This window comes from Marmota flaviventris, chromosome 11, assembly GCF_047511675.1.
Source record: "Marmota flaviventris isolate mMarFla1 chromosome 11, mMarFla1.hap1, whole genome shotgun sequence".
Lineage (NCBI taxonomy): Eukaryota > Metazoa > Chordata > Mammalia > Rodentia > Sciuridae > Marmota > Marmota flaviventris.
In genome coordinates, this window is record NC_092508.1 from 109,538,190 (window position 1) to 109,552,988 (window position 14,799).

At 43.1% G+C, this 14,799-nt stretch overlaps 1 protein-coding gene across 1 annotated transcript in view; it reads left to right on the top strand.

The window, feature by feature from the left end:
- Positions 1-283: 283 nt before the first annotated feature.
- Positions 284-14,799, top strand: part of Gpr39 (G protein-coupled receptor 39) — a 196,053-nt gene continuing 181,537 nt past the window's right edge. The window contains exon 1 of the mRNA XM_027954035.3: positions 284-1,289. Within this exon, the coding sequence (XP_027809836.2) occupies positions 434-1,289 (856 nt within the window). The 5' untranslated portion in view covers positions 284-433. The remainder of the gene's footprint in view (positions 1,290-14,799) is intronic.

Below are 14,799 nucleotides of genomic sequence, written 5' to 3' on the forward strand. Positions count from 1 at the left end.
TCCGGCAACCCCAGAAAGGGTGCTCTTGGAGGGCGGGTCAGGGCGAATGTCAGGAAGCTGGAGGGGGACAGGAGGGCTGCAGCAAAGTGAGTGCCCACTGCAAAGAGGGTCAGGGCGGGAGCGCCAGGGGCTGCGGTGTCTGTCTCAGCCGGGCTGGGAGAGTAGAAACTCCTTCCTCCTCCTCCCCCTCACTCGGGCACACTCATCTCAAAACCCCACCCCCAGGCTCCACCAGCCTCTCCTAGGTTGGGCTGCTCCAGGAAGCTTTCATGAAAGCGCCGAAATACCGAGTTATGTTTTTGGTCAAGTGAACTCAAGTGAGAGAAAGTCCTGCGTCCACTTGGGAGTTGCAGCCAAAGAACTCTGGGCTCTGCTGGGAGAAGAAAAGAAAGTTGGAGAAGTTTTTGAATCTGGCAGCGTGACTCTCTTCTTAATGGCTTCATCCAGTAGCTCCAGCAATGACTGCTCCAAGGTCATTGATCACAGCCATGTCCCAGCTTTTGAGGTGGCCACTTGGATCAAAATCACCCTCTTCCTGGTGTACCTGATCATCTTTGTGGTAGGAATCCTGGGGAATAGCGTCACCATTCGGGTTACCCAGGTACTGCAGAAGAAGGGCTACTTGCAGAAGGAAGTGACAGACCACATGGTGAGTTTGGCTTGCTCAGACATCTTGGTCTTCCTCATTGGCATGCCCATGGAGTTTTACAGCATCATCTGGAACCCCCTGACCACACCCAGCTACTCCTTGTCCTGTAAGCTTCACACTTTCCTCTTTGAGACTTGCAGCTATGCAACGCTGCTACATGTGCTGACGCTCAGCTTTGAGCGCTATGTTGCCATCTGTCATCCCTTCAGGTATAAGGCTGTTTCTGGGCCCTGCCAGGTGAAACTGCTGATTGCCTTTGTCTGGGTCACCTCTGCCCTGGTAGCATTGCCCTTGCTTTTTGCCATGGGTGTTGAGTACCCTCTGGTGAATGTGCCCAGTCACCGGGGTCTCAATTGCAACCGTTCTCGAACCCGCCACCACGAGCACCCTGAGTCCTCCAACATGTCCATCTGTACCAACCTCTCCAGCCGCTGGACTGTCTTCCAGTCCAGCATCTTTGGTGCCTTCATCGTCTATCTCTTGGTCCTGGTCTCCGTGGCCTTCATGTGCTGGAACATGATGCAAGTGCTCCAGAGGAGCAAGCAGGGCACGCTGGCTGGGACCGGGCAACAGCTGCAGATGAGAAAGTCAGAGAGTGAGGAGAGTCGGACTGCCAGGAGGCAGACTATCATCTTCCTGAGTGAGTCACTGTGGAGGGCGATCTGGGAGCAGCACCCCACCTTCACCTGAACCATTTCCTATGGTCCTCTTGTTGAGAAGTCTTGCCCTAAAAGTCTAAATTTAAGTTCATTGGGGCTGAAGTCATAGCAGAATTAGGGCACTGATATTGATCTGTGTCTTTGGATGATTCTTCTCTATGTTTTGGGAATTTGTGGTGGGTTATGATGAAAAGAACACTAAAGTGGGGTTAGAAGGTCTGGGACACAATTTCTGTGACATTGGGCAAGTCACAGAATATCTTGGGTAAAATAGACATAAAACTACTGGGAAATATGAAGGATAAATTAGGTAACGCAGAGGTGAAAGTCCTTTGCAAAGGCCAAGTTCTGCAGAGATCAAGGGAGCCCTTTATCTATCTGTCTCTATCCTGAAGAGCCTTTCTTAGGCAATTAGATTTTGTTCCCACTCTTCTCCTCCTCTGGAGAAACCAGGCTGCTATTTTATTCCCCTTGGAGTGATCTTCTACTTGTTTTTTTTTTTTTTTAAACAAAACAAAAGAACAACAACAAAAATAAAAAAAAAATAAACAAAAACAAAACAAAACAAAAACTGGAGTTCTCAGACATGCCCTGCCCAGGAGCCTGGGTTTCTGAGGCAGTGCATCATTTCTTACCAGAGCCAAAAAACAGAGCAAGACTGCATGGCCTCTTGTCTGATTTAGAAATTGCAGCTTTGCAGATTTCTGGGACTTCACTGATTTCCCAAAGTACCCAATTCCCATGCAGAGAAAGCTGTTTGTTTCCCCCAACTTTGTTGTGATACAGGATTTAAAATACCGAGGGCTTCTCTGGGTTTAATGGGGGTATTTCAAAGGAGCCCGTGGTCTGTGAGGCCCTAAAGTCTTCAGAAAAGGGACTTCATTGCTAAACTTGGGAGACTGAGTTTTTAACCCAGGACATGTGAAGTGTGTGAGTGAAGGGTTTAAAAAAAATTTTTTTTTTTAAAGAAAAAACAAGAAAAAGAGCTTTGGGTGTGTGTGAGTCAAGAGGGAGTTGATACTGCAAATGTTTCTTCCTTCTCACTTTTCCACTTTGCAATGTGGTGGCGGGAGAGGGGATAAATCATGGTGCTGTTTGTTTCGGTGTGGGAAACTTGAGTGACTGGTTCCAGGATCAGGGGTTAGACAGGGCAGAATATTGGATGGCAGGTAGGTTTTGTGTCAGCCCAGCTCCTGGCTTCTGGTGTATCGGTGAACGGCTGATTTGATTTTAATCTAAGTGTGCAAAATGAGAGGGGGGAGGCCTGCAGTTTTTGGATGCCAACTCTGCCTCAGGGGCTGTGCTGGGTGATTTCTGTTTCCATTTTATAGAGGAGGAATGTGTGGCTTACAGAAGACAGATCAAAATCTTCTTGTATAGCACCAAAATTCTCCTCCCTATACATCTTGGGGCAGGAAAATGAGTGTCTGGCCATGACTTTCACAGGCACTTGGCAGAGGGAAAATGAACTAAGGCTTCAACAACAAAGGTGCTACCTAGGGTAGCATGGTGGCGTTGCTCTTCCTCTGGCCAGTCTCACCGGAAGCTGGAGTAGGGAGTCATGGCAGGTAAGATCGTGTGGGGATGTGGGAAGGACACCCTGCTCCATCTTTGTTGCCCACTGGCTGCTGTCCAAAACATGAAGGAATGGACATCACACTTGCTTAAAATTTGAACATTTGTTAAAAGGCCAGTCCTCTCTTTCTCCATATCCTCTTAAGCATATCTTAAGCTGTTGGCTATAATTTATACATTAATGTGAATGAATTTTCTTTTTTTTTCCCCCCTCCCAGTCTAACTTAGGAATCCTGGCTACTTTGACCAAAGGGGGAAAAATAATTGATTTACCTTTGTTCTCTATTTGGCCAATCTTTATTTATTTATTTTTTTGTTTCTTTGAATAGATGTCAGTGAGTTCTTTCCTCAGTGGGTGTTCCAAGTTAAAGTCAGTCTTCACTGGCTAGTATAAAACCAGAATGTCACAGACTTTCATTTGGAGATGGGGATCATCCTCTCTGGTTAGTAATGGCCAGGAAAAAGTTTGATCTCAGGGTGCTCTTCTTCTTTACTTCTACCTCTTTCCCTCTCTCTTATGACAACTGTATATTAATCACCCTCTGTGTGGCCAGCATCAAGATTGTTGAAGGGCAGTCAGGTGCTCCATGAGTGATAATATCTTGGGGGAATTTTATCTTTTATATTTAGCTCATTTCCTCAGCAGTAAGTTTTCAAAGTAGTTTTTGAAAATGTCCCCTTCTCCCAATGAATTTCAAAGAGCTTTTAAAAATAGGGACCTCACTAATTAACTCAAGTTAGGAAATAAATTAATGGAGTGAAGAGGAAGAAATCATGGCCCACTTCCATCAGATTAATACAATGCAATTTACTTTGTGGGTTTCATAAAACTTGTGCTTTGGGGCATTTTTAACCCAGAACAAATGAACATACAAATTGTTTACAAATCACTGAGTTTAATATAGTGATTTAGCTGTCTTTTTTAGTATTTCATTTAACACAGATGGGTCAAATCAAAACTAATATTTGCTCATTTCAAACGTATTTTGAATTTAGTGTGAAATGTAAATGACGACATAGCACAAGATGTCTTTGGAGCTCTTGAGGCAATAAAAAAACAATTAAGGGTTTTCTTCCTCCCTCATGGTTAAAAATCCTAACTTCTGCGTAATGGAAATGAAATTCATAAATCTACCCAAGATGAGGAAGTCCACGTAGAAAACATTAATTATCCTTTCTGCATCTTTTGCCATTGTGCCTCAGTTGAGTTGAGATGCTGGACTGATAAATAATGAAAACAAATTGCGAACTCTGGGAGAGGGAAAAAGTGTTCGGATGCCTCTGAAGTCTCAAGCAATTTGCAGAAGAAAAAATAATGATTCAAAAGTGCACATTCCTGGAAACGTGAGTTCTCTTCTTGTCTTTTGTTAGCTCAGTGAGAAATCAGCACCAGGCTTATCTCCCCTTACAAGGTCACTGCTAATGTGGCCCTGGTGATACTTGTCCAGCGTCAGAACAGAAGTTGCTGGTCTGGCTTTCTGCCTCTTCTGAGGAAAAGGAACCAGTGCATAGGGCTCTTTTGCCCCTTGGATGTTGAGCATGTGCAAAATGAGGTTTCCTTTCAAGGAAGGCTTTCCTAGAATTTCCCTTCTTATTTTTCTGAACTTTCCCTTGGAATGATTCTCAAATACATATGGCACATGGTTTCCTGTCAAATGTCACCCATTCAAAGTCAAACAACAGAATGGTTGAAGATAGTTTTTTTTTTTTTATTGGTTGTTCAAAACATTACAAAGCTCTTGACATATCATATTTCATACATTAGATTCAAGTGGGTTATGAACTCCCATTTTTACCCCAAATACAGATTGCAGAATCACATCGGTTACATTTTAATTTGTAACTTCAAGAGCATGAAGTGACCTCATACAGGGCAGTGACTGGCTTTTAATAGATGTCATGAAGAAAAGATCTTTTACAGATAATCATGAAGTTAGAAAATTAAAGGAACGTTCTGGAAGACTGAAGACTCCACAGTAATTGCACTTTTTTTACATTCTGGTTTGGTCTTCGGAGTCAGAGGGAAAGGGAAGAAATTACATCTAGTGGTAGAGATTGCACACCAACTTGGTTTGCTCATGGGAGAATATCTTAAAAGATGGTCGTCTTATGTGCTTCTCTGGAAAAAAGGTGAGAGTTGCTGCTTTCATGGACTACTCTAAAAATAAAGTTGACGTATGTTTAGATATTCCTGGAAACAGGGAGAAGGAGATCAGAGTCACATCCTCTGGATTTAGAAGCCAAACCAAAGGAGGGGATGAGAGAGGGATGAGGGGGGGGGGGAGAGAGAGAGAGAGAGAGAGAAGAGGGAAGACAGAAGAGAGAACCCTGACTATTACCCTCTTCATCTGGGGACCTGAAAAAAATCCTTAAAGTTAGTTCCCTTAAAATTGGCTTCAAAACCTCATGTGAAAACAGAGTTGATTGGGATTTGAAAGTGAAAATTATGAGAAGAAACTTACCTTGTATATTATAAATATAGGTCATAATTACAAGTGTAGGTTAATTCTTATAACTATTCAGAACGAATCAAGTGTGGCTTTTTGGAGGGCGTGATTTTTTCTGATGCAAGTACATGATAGCCTTTGTGTTTGATTTTCTCAGAAAGATTATAAAGAATGCTTTCTCCCAGGGCTTCTCTTAATTTTTGCTATTTAAATCATCTTCACTGAAGCACCTGTCCTGGGATTGTCCTTGTCAATTTTCTATTGTTCCAAAATTACCTGGTCTAATTCAGATAGGCCTTCATTTGTCAGTGACTTGGCAGTTGATTCATGTGTCTTTTCAGCTCCCTCTTCATTGACTTTATGAAATTCAATACCTGTGTGCAGGCCTTAACCGAAAAATATAATTAGCTAAGGAATCAGTCCCTGTGTTCTATCCAGTGTATATCAAGGATTATATGAGAATCATTGCCTTCAAATGCTTCTAAAGTGCCATGAGCATTTTTTAATGGTTGTTTTCTTGGCTAGCTTAAATAGTGGTCTTACAATCTTGTTTTCACCACGAATTTTCCTACCAAAGGCTTTTTCAGTGGTGTAAAAAGATATATCAACCCAGTCGCTCAGGGATCTATCACAAGAATTAAATTAGTAACTTTTTAGTGCAAGATAGTGTTTGATTCAAATGTTTGAATATATCAGGAATAGTTTTTGCCTCAAATATTCATATTATTGTCTGCATTCTTTTTTCCCCTTATTGATATAGATGTGCCTGTAATAAATGATATTTCATGTTTATTTTTCTATTTGGGATATCTGTCATAAATTGCAAATGTCCTGTGATCAGCCTGGCAGACAAATATAATAATGCTGCTTATTTGGATCATCAGGCTGTCTCAAAGATTTCATTTCTCTGTTGGAGAGATGCATATAGTTCCCGAAGAAGGGAATATTGGAATCCCAGAACCCATTCATTAGCAAGCCTGTTCATCTGTCCTAGTTGGATGCCTCATGGGGGCTGCCAAAGTACATCCAGGCAGCAGAAGCCTTAGCTGAGAAAACATTCAGCTGATAAATGCTAAAAAATGCTTGAAATAAAAACGATTTGTAACTTGAGACAGCACATGGGCAGAGTATTGAAGGGAGTCCAGAAGCTTTGTCCTGAGCTGCTGAATAAGGTCCCCCAATCTTCCACTTGAATGACCCTATTAACTTTCATTTCCTTTTCCTTCTCTCACCTCCCTGACCCAATGGACTTTCCTCTCTCCTCCTCGGATGCTCACTGAGCACTGGAGAGAAGACTGGCCATCATCACTGCTGTTCGTTCCTGTCAATGGAGGCTATTGACAAGCCTCCCTGAGCCACCTTTGATGGTGGGCACTTTTCTTGACAAGCACTTTCAAAGAGCTTGCACCCTTTCTACTTTGTTTCTAGATAGCCCCATGTCTAGGGAGGGTTCTTGACTTGGTCTGCCATCCCTGGAAGAACCTGCATCTACTCTTGCCCTTGTCAGGGCTGTTCTTCACACCCCTGCCACTGGACCTCATTGGTGACCAATCTGTCACCCCAACAAGTTAAAGCCAATCAGTGGCTCTCAGGTCAAACACAGACCAGAAAATGCTCAACAAAAGCCTCTCCTTGCTGGCTGCCTGTCTCCCCCTTGTATTAGCTCTCTCTGGTTGCCGTAACAACAGACCACAAACTGGGGAGCCTAAGCAACAGGCATTTATTTCCTCGCAGTTCTGGAGGCTGGAAATCTGGGATCAAGGAGCTGGGCAAGGTTGGTTCCCCTGAGCCTCTCTCTCGGGTTTGCCTGTGGCCCTGTTACTCACATGATTTTTCCTCTGTGCATGCACACTCAGGGTGTCTCTCCCTTTCCTTAGAGGTATACCAATCTGTCGGGTTAGGACCTCATTTAACCCTAATTACCTCCTACAGACCCCATCTCCAAATATAGTCACAAGGGCTTTTAAGGCTTTGACATATGAATTTATTAATGGGGCTTTATTTGTATAATTAGGCTGTCTCAAAGATTTCAGTTCTCTGTTGGAGAGATGCAGTTTCTGAGGAAGAATATTGGAACCTCAGACCCCATTCTTTAGCATGCCTGTTCATCTGGACACCATGACCTGTTCCCTGGACTTTTAGCCTATAATACCCCTAAATTGCTCTGACCCATTGGTCCCCATCATTTTCTTTGAAAAATGGTACCTGTTCTTTTTCTTTGCCTGAAATGTTTTTCTGTCACACTCCATGCTCTCTGCCTGTCCCCAACACCCCACTCACTTTATCAAGTTTAATCTCTTTCTCATCCTCTAAGATCTCCTCTGGGAAATTTGGTTCATTCTTTGATTTCATTAAAACTTCCTTGGAACAGTTGTAATTTTACATCTAGTTGTGTAATAATTTGACTGACATCTGTTTTCCTTCTCTTTCCTTGAGGGCAGGAATTATCTCTAATTTTGCTCAACACTGTGCCTCCTTCCTGGCATAGCGCCTGGCACATAGCAGATGACCAATAAACGTTTGTCAATTGAAAAATAAGTGAGCAAGTCTCACTTGGATTTGGAAAGCAAAGTTCTGTTTTCCCTTGGACATGCATTCCTATGGAAGTGTATCATTCCTTAAAAAATGTTCTGGTTAGTCTGAGCCTGAAGAAGCTCTCTTTGAAAGGGATCTGTTTCCTATGAGGCCTCAAAAAGTCAGGCCACCATGCACAACACTTAAGATTTTCTCTCCCCTGAGTAAATGAACTGTCTGTGTTGATTGGCTCCTTAATATAAGCTTTCATCATGTGTATCTGACAGGAGTAGCCATGAAATGAAGGTTAGGGTGGTGTTTAATAGTCCTTGTTAAATTCTGTTTAAAAAGATGCTCGTGCAATAATATAAGTCTAGACATTATATTTTAACAGGCATTTTACCACTTGCTAACGAGGGGGTGAGTACCTCAGGGTAATGGAGAGAGGATGTAGTGGGGGTAGCATTTTGAAAATTTTAGACCGGTGTGTTTTTATTTCTCCCTGAAAGTGCAAATTTGCTTGTAGCCATCTCTCTTCAGGCTGAGCCCTGAGGCTTACTGCTCGGGAGGAAAACACAGGTACTGCCCGCTATAGAGTTATCCTGGATCCAGTTTTTTGAACAGAGTGTGGGTTTCTTGACCTCTTTACCTGTGCAATTATCTTAAAAGCCAGATTTTGTGAAGGGTGAAAAGGGATTGTAAACTCCGTAGGTCTCCCTTTAATGTGCCGGGAGCCCAGCATGGTTGGCTAGATCAGTCAGTTCAGTCTCAGTCAGCTAGGAGACCATAGCTAAGGAGTTTGAAATTTAGCCTTGGAAGCTGTGGAAGGTTTTTAAACAGTAAAGAAAGCACCGTTGAACCTGTACTATAGTTCTTCCCCTGGGTGATGGTATTTGTTTATTGCAACTTGGGAAAAAATATAGGGCTGAGAGTATTCCTGGAATAAAAAGGGTGACAACCCTTCATTGGGACACAGTGAGTCCTTCTTGCCATTAGTCCAGTTTGCTGGCTTTTAGTTTTCCCAAGTCTTGCTGCTGCCACAGCCCTCCTTTCCCTTTAGTGCCTCACGCTTTCCCAGCACACAAGCTCATACTGCCCCAGCATAGCTTGGGCTCTGGTTAGCAGGTATCTCCAAGGAGCACAAGTAGGTTACAGTAGGACTAAATGATTCTCTGTTGTGCAATGGACTATCCATTCTTCAATGACAGTGTCAAACCCCTACTTCTTGCTTGGAGCTTCTGGGACAACTCCAGCCTATAATGATCTTCCTGCACATGATGAGCCATCTGAGATATTCCTTAGATGGGGGCACTTGTATCCCCTGACTATACCTGGATCCTCCTGAGATCAGAGGCCTTGGATACTCATTATGCTTCTTCATAAGTTGATTGATATTCCATGAGAGTGGGTACTGCTCCTGGAATGGAAGGAGACCCCCTCAACAATGGTGCTCAGGAGGTGATGTCAGCTCTCCCTACCTCTCCTCTATTTCCCTGCAATAAGTAGAATTCTGAGATGGTTCCCAAGATTCCTGACCCTGGATACACATACCTTCTCCCAGTTATTTAATCAAACCCTAATCTGGGTGTTACAGTGACTGGATTTTGCAGAAGTTTAAATTAGAGTCCTGAATCCGTTGACCTTAAAATAGGGAGATTTCCTGTGTGGGTTTAACCAAGTCACCTGATCCTCTGAGGGTCAAAGCTTGAGAGGCATTTCATAAGGAAGAAATTTCTTGTTGCTCTAGCTCTGAAGATAGAAAGAACCACATGGCAGTGGGTGCAGGTAACCTTTAGGAGGCGAGAATCTGCAAGAGAATAAGAACCTGGGTGAACTCAAAGGTGGGTTTTTTTCCCCTTGGGGCCTCATGGAAAATAATTCAGCCAGGCCTGCACCTTGAGCAGGGATCCCAGCCATGCTGTGCCCTAATTAATAAGTTTTAAGCTGCTAAGTTCATGATGATATGCTATGTAGCAGTAGAAAATAAAAATTTACTGAACCCTATTTATGGGCTTCCAAGTAAACACAGGTCTTTTAAGACAGATCCAATCTCTAGAAGCTTCTCTTTAAAGAGTCTTACCAAACTGTCAGTTTGGGCCAGATTCAAGTTCACCAACCATCTACAGATCACCTGCTCAGTACTTGGTGATCTAGAAGTTTACCACAGTCCAGGACACCATGGACCACTCACAGGACTTTTAAACTCATATTTCATGAATTCCATATTTGCAGATATGAGTCCCACCAGCTGCATTTTTTGGATTCCTGGGTATGTTATTCATCAAACTAAAAAAAAAAATGATATTGGAATGTTCTCGTAATTATCACTGCTTTGGCTGTTCTTCCTCTTCATAGTCTGGCACTTAGTAGGTGCTGAATAAATGCTCTGTAAGTGCATTACTGTGTGGATAGCTTTGCTGCTTCCAGAAGTCTCCCTCACCACAAGACCATATCTTTCTTCCTTTAGCTTCCAACGGAAAAAGCAGTGAGGAGAGAAAGCCAACCCCAGAGCTGAAAGCTGGTGGGAATAAGAGCGATGTCTTGGGCCAACAAACTTTACCATTTTCCAACTTTAAGGCTCCTGCCAACTTAAAAACTTGACAAAATTCCCTGTTTGCAATAACTGTGTGTAGGATCCATTCTGGCAGGCAGAGGGCTATTGAGACATCTTCATCCCACTGTTTTACACATCTCAAGGGTGGCTATATTGTTGGAGAGGGTGGTGTTACCTGGGTCTGACAGACAGAGATCAAGAGGAAAGACTGAAGCATTCAGTTGTTATTGTACTTGTTAAATGTCTAACTGGCTATGAAACCAAAGACGTGCAGAATTGGGAGTCGGGCCCAGTAGGGAATGATGAGGCTCATTGCACTTGGAGAGATAAGCCATCTCCTTTCTCTAATGAAGTGGGGAAAAACATCCACTGTACCTTAGAAATAAGACTCTCCACACATGGTGTTTGAACAGAAGCCTTTTGGCTTTATATATCACATTTGGCTTTATCTATTATAATTCTTTGGAAGACATGATGTATTCAGCAGAAACTGTTTTCGGGGAGATTTGTGGGTCTGCTTTGTGTATGCTGCCATTCTGAAAAATTAAATATCATGTTGAAATGACAGCTGAGTATTTTCTATATTTAAAAGAAGGCTGATGTGTTATTGTTTTTCAAGTTCTAGTTTGTCTTGACAGAGGTGGTGAATGGGTCACCTTGGTGATTGAACATTACTGTCTAGAGAATGAAGGAAATCTGTGCAGAAGCCAGCTGCTCTCTCTCTTGAGCTTTGTTGAATTTCTTGCAAGCCCACTTCTTCCAGGAATCCTGCCTAGATTGACTTTACCATATTCTAATCACTTAAGCAGATCTTTATATTGCATCTGAAGGCTCATTTACCAAATATTTATAAAACTTAGCATGTGCATAATACCCTTTGGACTGAAGAGATCAAGAAGCTATTTTCCCCTTTCAAGGAGTTTTAATATTTCTCCACTGGGGCATAAAAGTATTGAGGTGGAGCCTACTAGAAGCTTAACATTTTCACTTAAGGAAGAGTAGAGGATTGTGACTATGAAGCAAGCTAGTTCTTGGCTCCAGATTTTTAATAGAGTGGTTAATTAGACTTCACTCTAGAGGTGTCGCCTACAGCTTGATCTATTCACAATGTAGCCCATGGACTGGTAGCATCACCTGGGAACTTATAAATTTGAATCAGAATCTGCATTCTAAGCAGATCCCTGGGAACTCTGAGCCACAGTGTTGAAAGAGGAGAAGCCCTGCTCTGCAATACCTGGAGGGGATTTTTCACCTGAAAAAGACTAGAAAAGGATGAAGTGGGAAGGACTAACCTCACTCGAGCTGATAAGTGTTTTCTGTGGAGTTGCAACAGGTGGTAATTTGCCCTACCATGCAGTTAGGTACAAGAAACTTTCCATTACTTTATTTTTAAATAGAAATTTAAATCCCGCTCCAAGGCCCCATTTGCAAGGTGTTGAGAATTTTCATCTCAGTAATGTTTCGGGGATTTCCTCTTCCTTGTGTTTTATCAAAATTTGCCAGGTATGAGGTGCCCAGGAAATGAGGCATTTAGCCCTTCATTTGAAGTGCTTTCCGTTTTTCCTTCTGCTATCTGATGTTGGGCCACAGTAAGCCAGAGCATGGGGGCCAGTCGAAGGGCCAGCCTCTGTGTTTCACGTCCATTCTTCCTAACATCACTCTCCTGAGGGTGTCATTATCCTCACTTTGTAGAGTTGCCTAAAGTCATCGACCATGGGGATTTGAATTGGGATCTGACATGTTCCAAGGTCCATGCTCTTTCCCTGAGCAGAAAGATGGCCTCTTAAAGGAGATCATGTGCTAGGTGATACTTGTTATATACAGTCAGGGTGAAAGAGAAGAAAGCATGATGCCAAGTCTGGTGGACATTTGTCTGGCTTTTCAGCTACCTATCACCTATTTTGTACTTCCTAGGTTTGGAGAATTCCCTCTTTTTGAGTTCTGCTTCCCCAAGATGATGGTCAGAAACTTGCTCTCCCAGCCTTCCTTGCAGGCAGTATTTGACCTTAGCTGGGCCAGTCACCTATGCAACATGAGAGAGTCATTTGGAAGAGAATGATGAGAAGGAGCTTCATGGAGTCTCCTGGGGGATAGGACCAATGTGTGACAAACAGCACTGACAGAGAGCAAAGAGAGGAGAACTAAGGGTGGGAACCTAGGCCAGATGTTGGCAGTAACATTGCACTGGTATATTTTGGTGGGATAAACTGATATGATCCCTGGCTGCATATCAGATTCTCTGGCTCTCCTAGGGATTATATAAAATAAATAATGGCTTCATTTCTAGTAGAAACTGGAATGGGCTTTGTTGTTTGCACTAAGAACTCTGTATGTCCAGAAAACAGGCAATAGATCCTTGGCAGGGACCTGGAAGGGAGCAGTGAATGGTGGATTTAGTTTGGAAAGTCTATTGAGTCAAATATACAGGAATTCGATAGCTAGGCTAAAGAAGAGACTACCTGTTGGAGGCAAGAGGGACCCACATAAGGCTTTCAAGAAGAGCAGTGGCACTCCTGAATGCAGTGCAAACAGACTGATGCAACCATGGTGTGTGTTGCAGGAAGGCAGAGACAATGTGAGGGGTTTCGTGGGGAATGGCCTTGGGTTGTGGTGACCGGAAGTGGACAGGCTTGACTGTGAAGGATCATGAAAGGTGGTAGACTTGCTACATAGTCCAGTTGCTGTGGAGTGTTGAACAGTGCCTCCCTCCAGCCCATTTACATCAAATCCTTGGGCCATAGGGCCCTGGGCATTGGTACTACTCAAGCTTGCAGGGGATTATAATGTGTGGCCAAAAGTGAGGATGAGGCAGAAAGCTGAGCCTGGCTGTGGAGACCTTGAAGTTGGTGGCTCTATTAGGATTTTTTAACTACACACCACCAAACCCAATCCTGAATTGGATAAATAAAATAGAAATTTCTTGGAAGTATAAGGAATAGTTCAAGGAAAAATCTAAAGAACCAGATTGTTCAAGGATCTAGGCAGCAGGCATTTGTAGACAGCTGGCTTGGTGCACATCAAGGAGGTATCATCTTTCTTGCATTTTTCCATCTTTGAGGTCACTCCATTTAGGTTCAAATTGCCATGGATGAGCACTTCTTGGACTGGCTGGGGTTGCTCATCCATCCCAGTGATGCTGAGATTAGGGCAGGTAGTGGACATGCCCTCAATACTGCATGCTCTGAGAGGCGTGGTCCCGAAGGAGAACGAGGCTATACCTAGAAGAGCCAGTTACAGAGCCAAGAATCACAAATAACAGACGCCCCCTGCAGAGGCCTTGTCCCACTTGGTCTGTGATGAGGAGTCTCATCATCCTTGAGTCTCTTCTTTGCTCTCTGCAGACTTTTCCAGACTCTCTTCTCTGTGTAGTGTTAAAAGAGAAGATTTACAACAAATCTTGTGAAGATTTTAAATTGGCTTCATTTGCAATTCTAGAATCGGGCAGTGAGATGGACCAAAAATGGTTCAGAATGTACTTCTTGCAGTATGATTTGGAAATAGTTATGGGCAGAAAGCGGAAATGAGGGCACAGAGCTAGCTCGATTGGTTGACTGCCTGTGGCTGACTACAGCTCAGCTGCTGAGATTGGCTGAGACTTAGCTTCTTGGTACTAGGGTCAGTTACAGTCTGTTTACACATTGTTAGGTTACAGTTCTTTGTGTATGAAGCAACTTTAGGCAAATATTAAAAGATGTATGGAGGCAGCTTTAGGTCAAACTTGATTCAATTTAACAGTGGTTATTTCTCTGTACTTTTCCTTCATCCTTGCTGAATCCTGGGTGACATTTCCCAGGAGTCAGATCATCTCAGTGTGTGAGCAAGGGGACAGAGAGGGACAAGCCCCAGGGCCTCCTGCCTCCAAAATGCTGCCGCCAGGAGATGGTTAATGTTAAATCCACAGGGTGTGTCTCCTGCCTGGGACCCTGAGTCATTCTGTTAGGTCACCGATTGGGTATCAGATTGTAGTTTTTCATCAACACAAAATCAGACTGACTTTGAACCTTGACCTGGAAAACAAAGCTCTCTAGCTATGCCTCAGGGTCAGATGTTCCCTCTGCTTTTGGATAGCAGCTTTTTCTCTTGGGGATTTTCCAGTTCTGTCTCAATGAGGCATTGGCCTTAAGCCGAGAGATTCCTTGTTCAGATATAAAATCCCGCCTTTAATATCAAGGATATGTACCGTACCATAGAAAATAGGAAACATGAGATGCATTGATTGCCTTCTAGATGTACAAAAAGTTATTCAAGAAAGAAAAACTAGTAATTTGTGAAAAGTTTTCTTTGGAAAATGTTTTAGTTTCACATTGGGGTGCTGATCTTTGCTTTCTATATCAACTCGATTCAACCACTGTGGTAGTAACTATTTTCTCTCCTTGCAAGTCCAGAGGTGAGCAAGCTGCT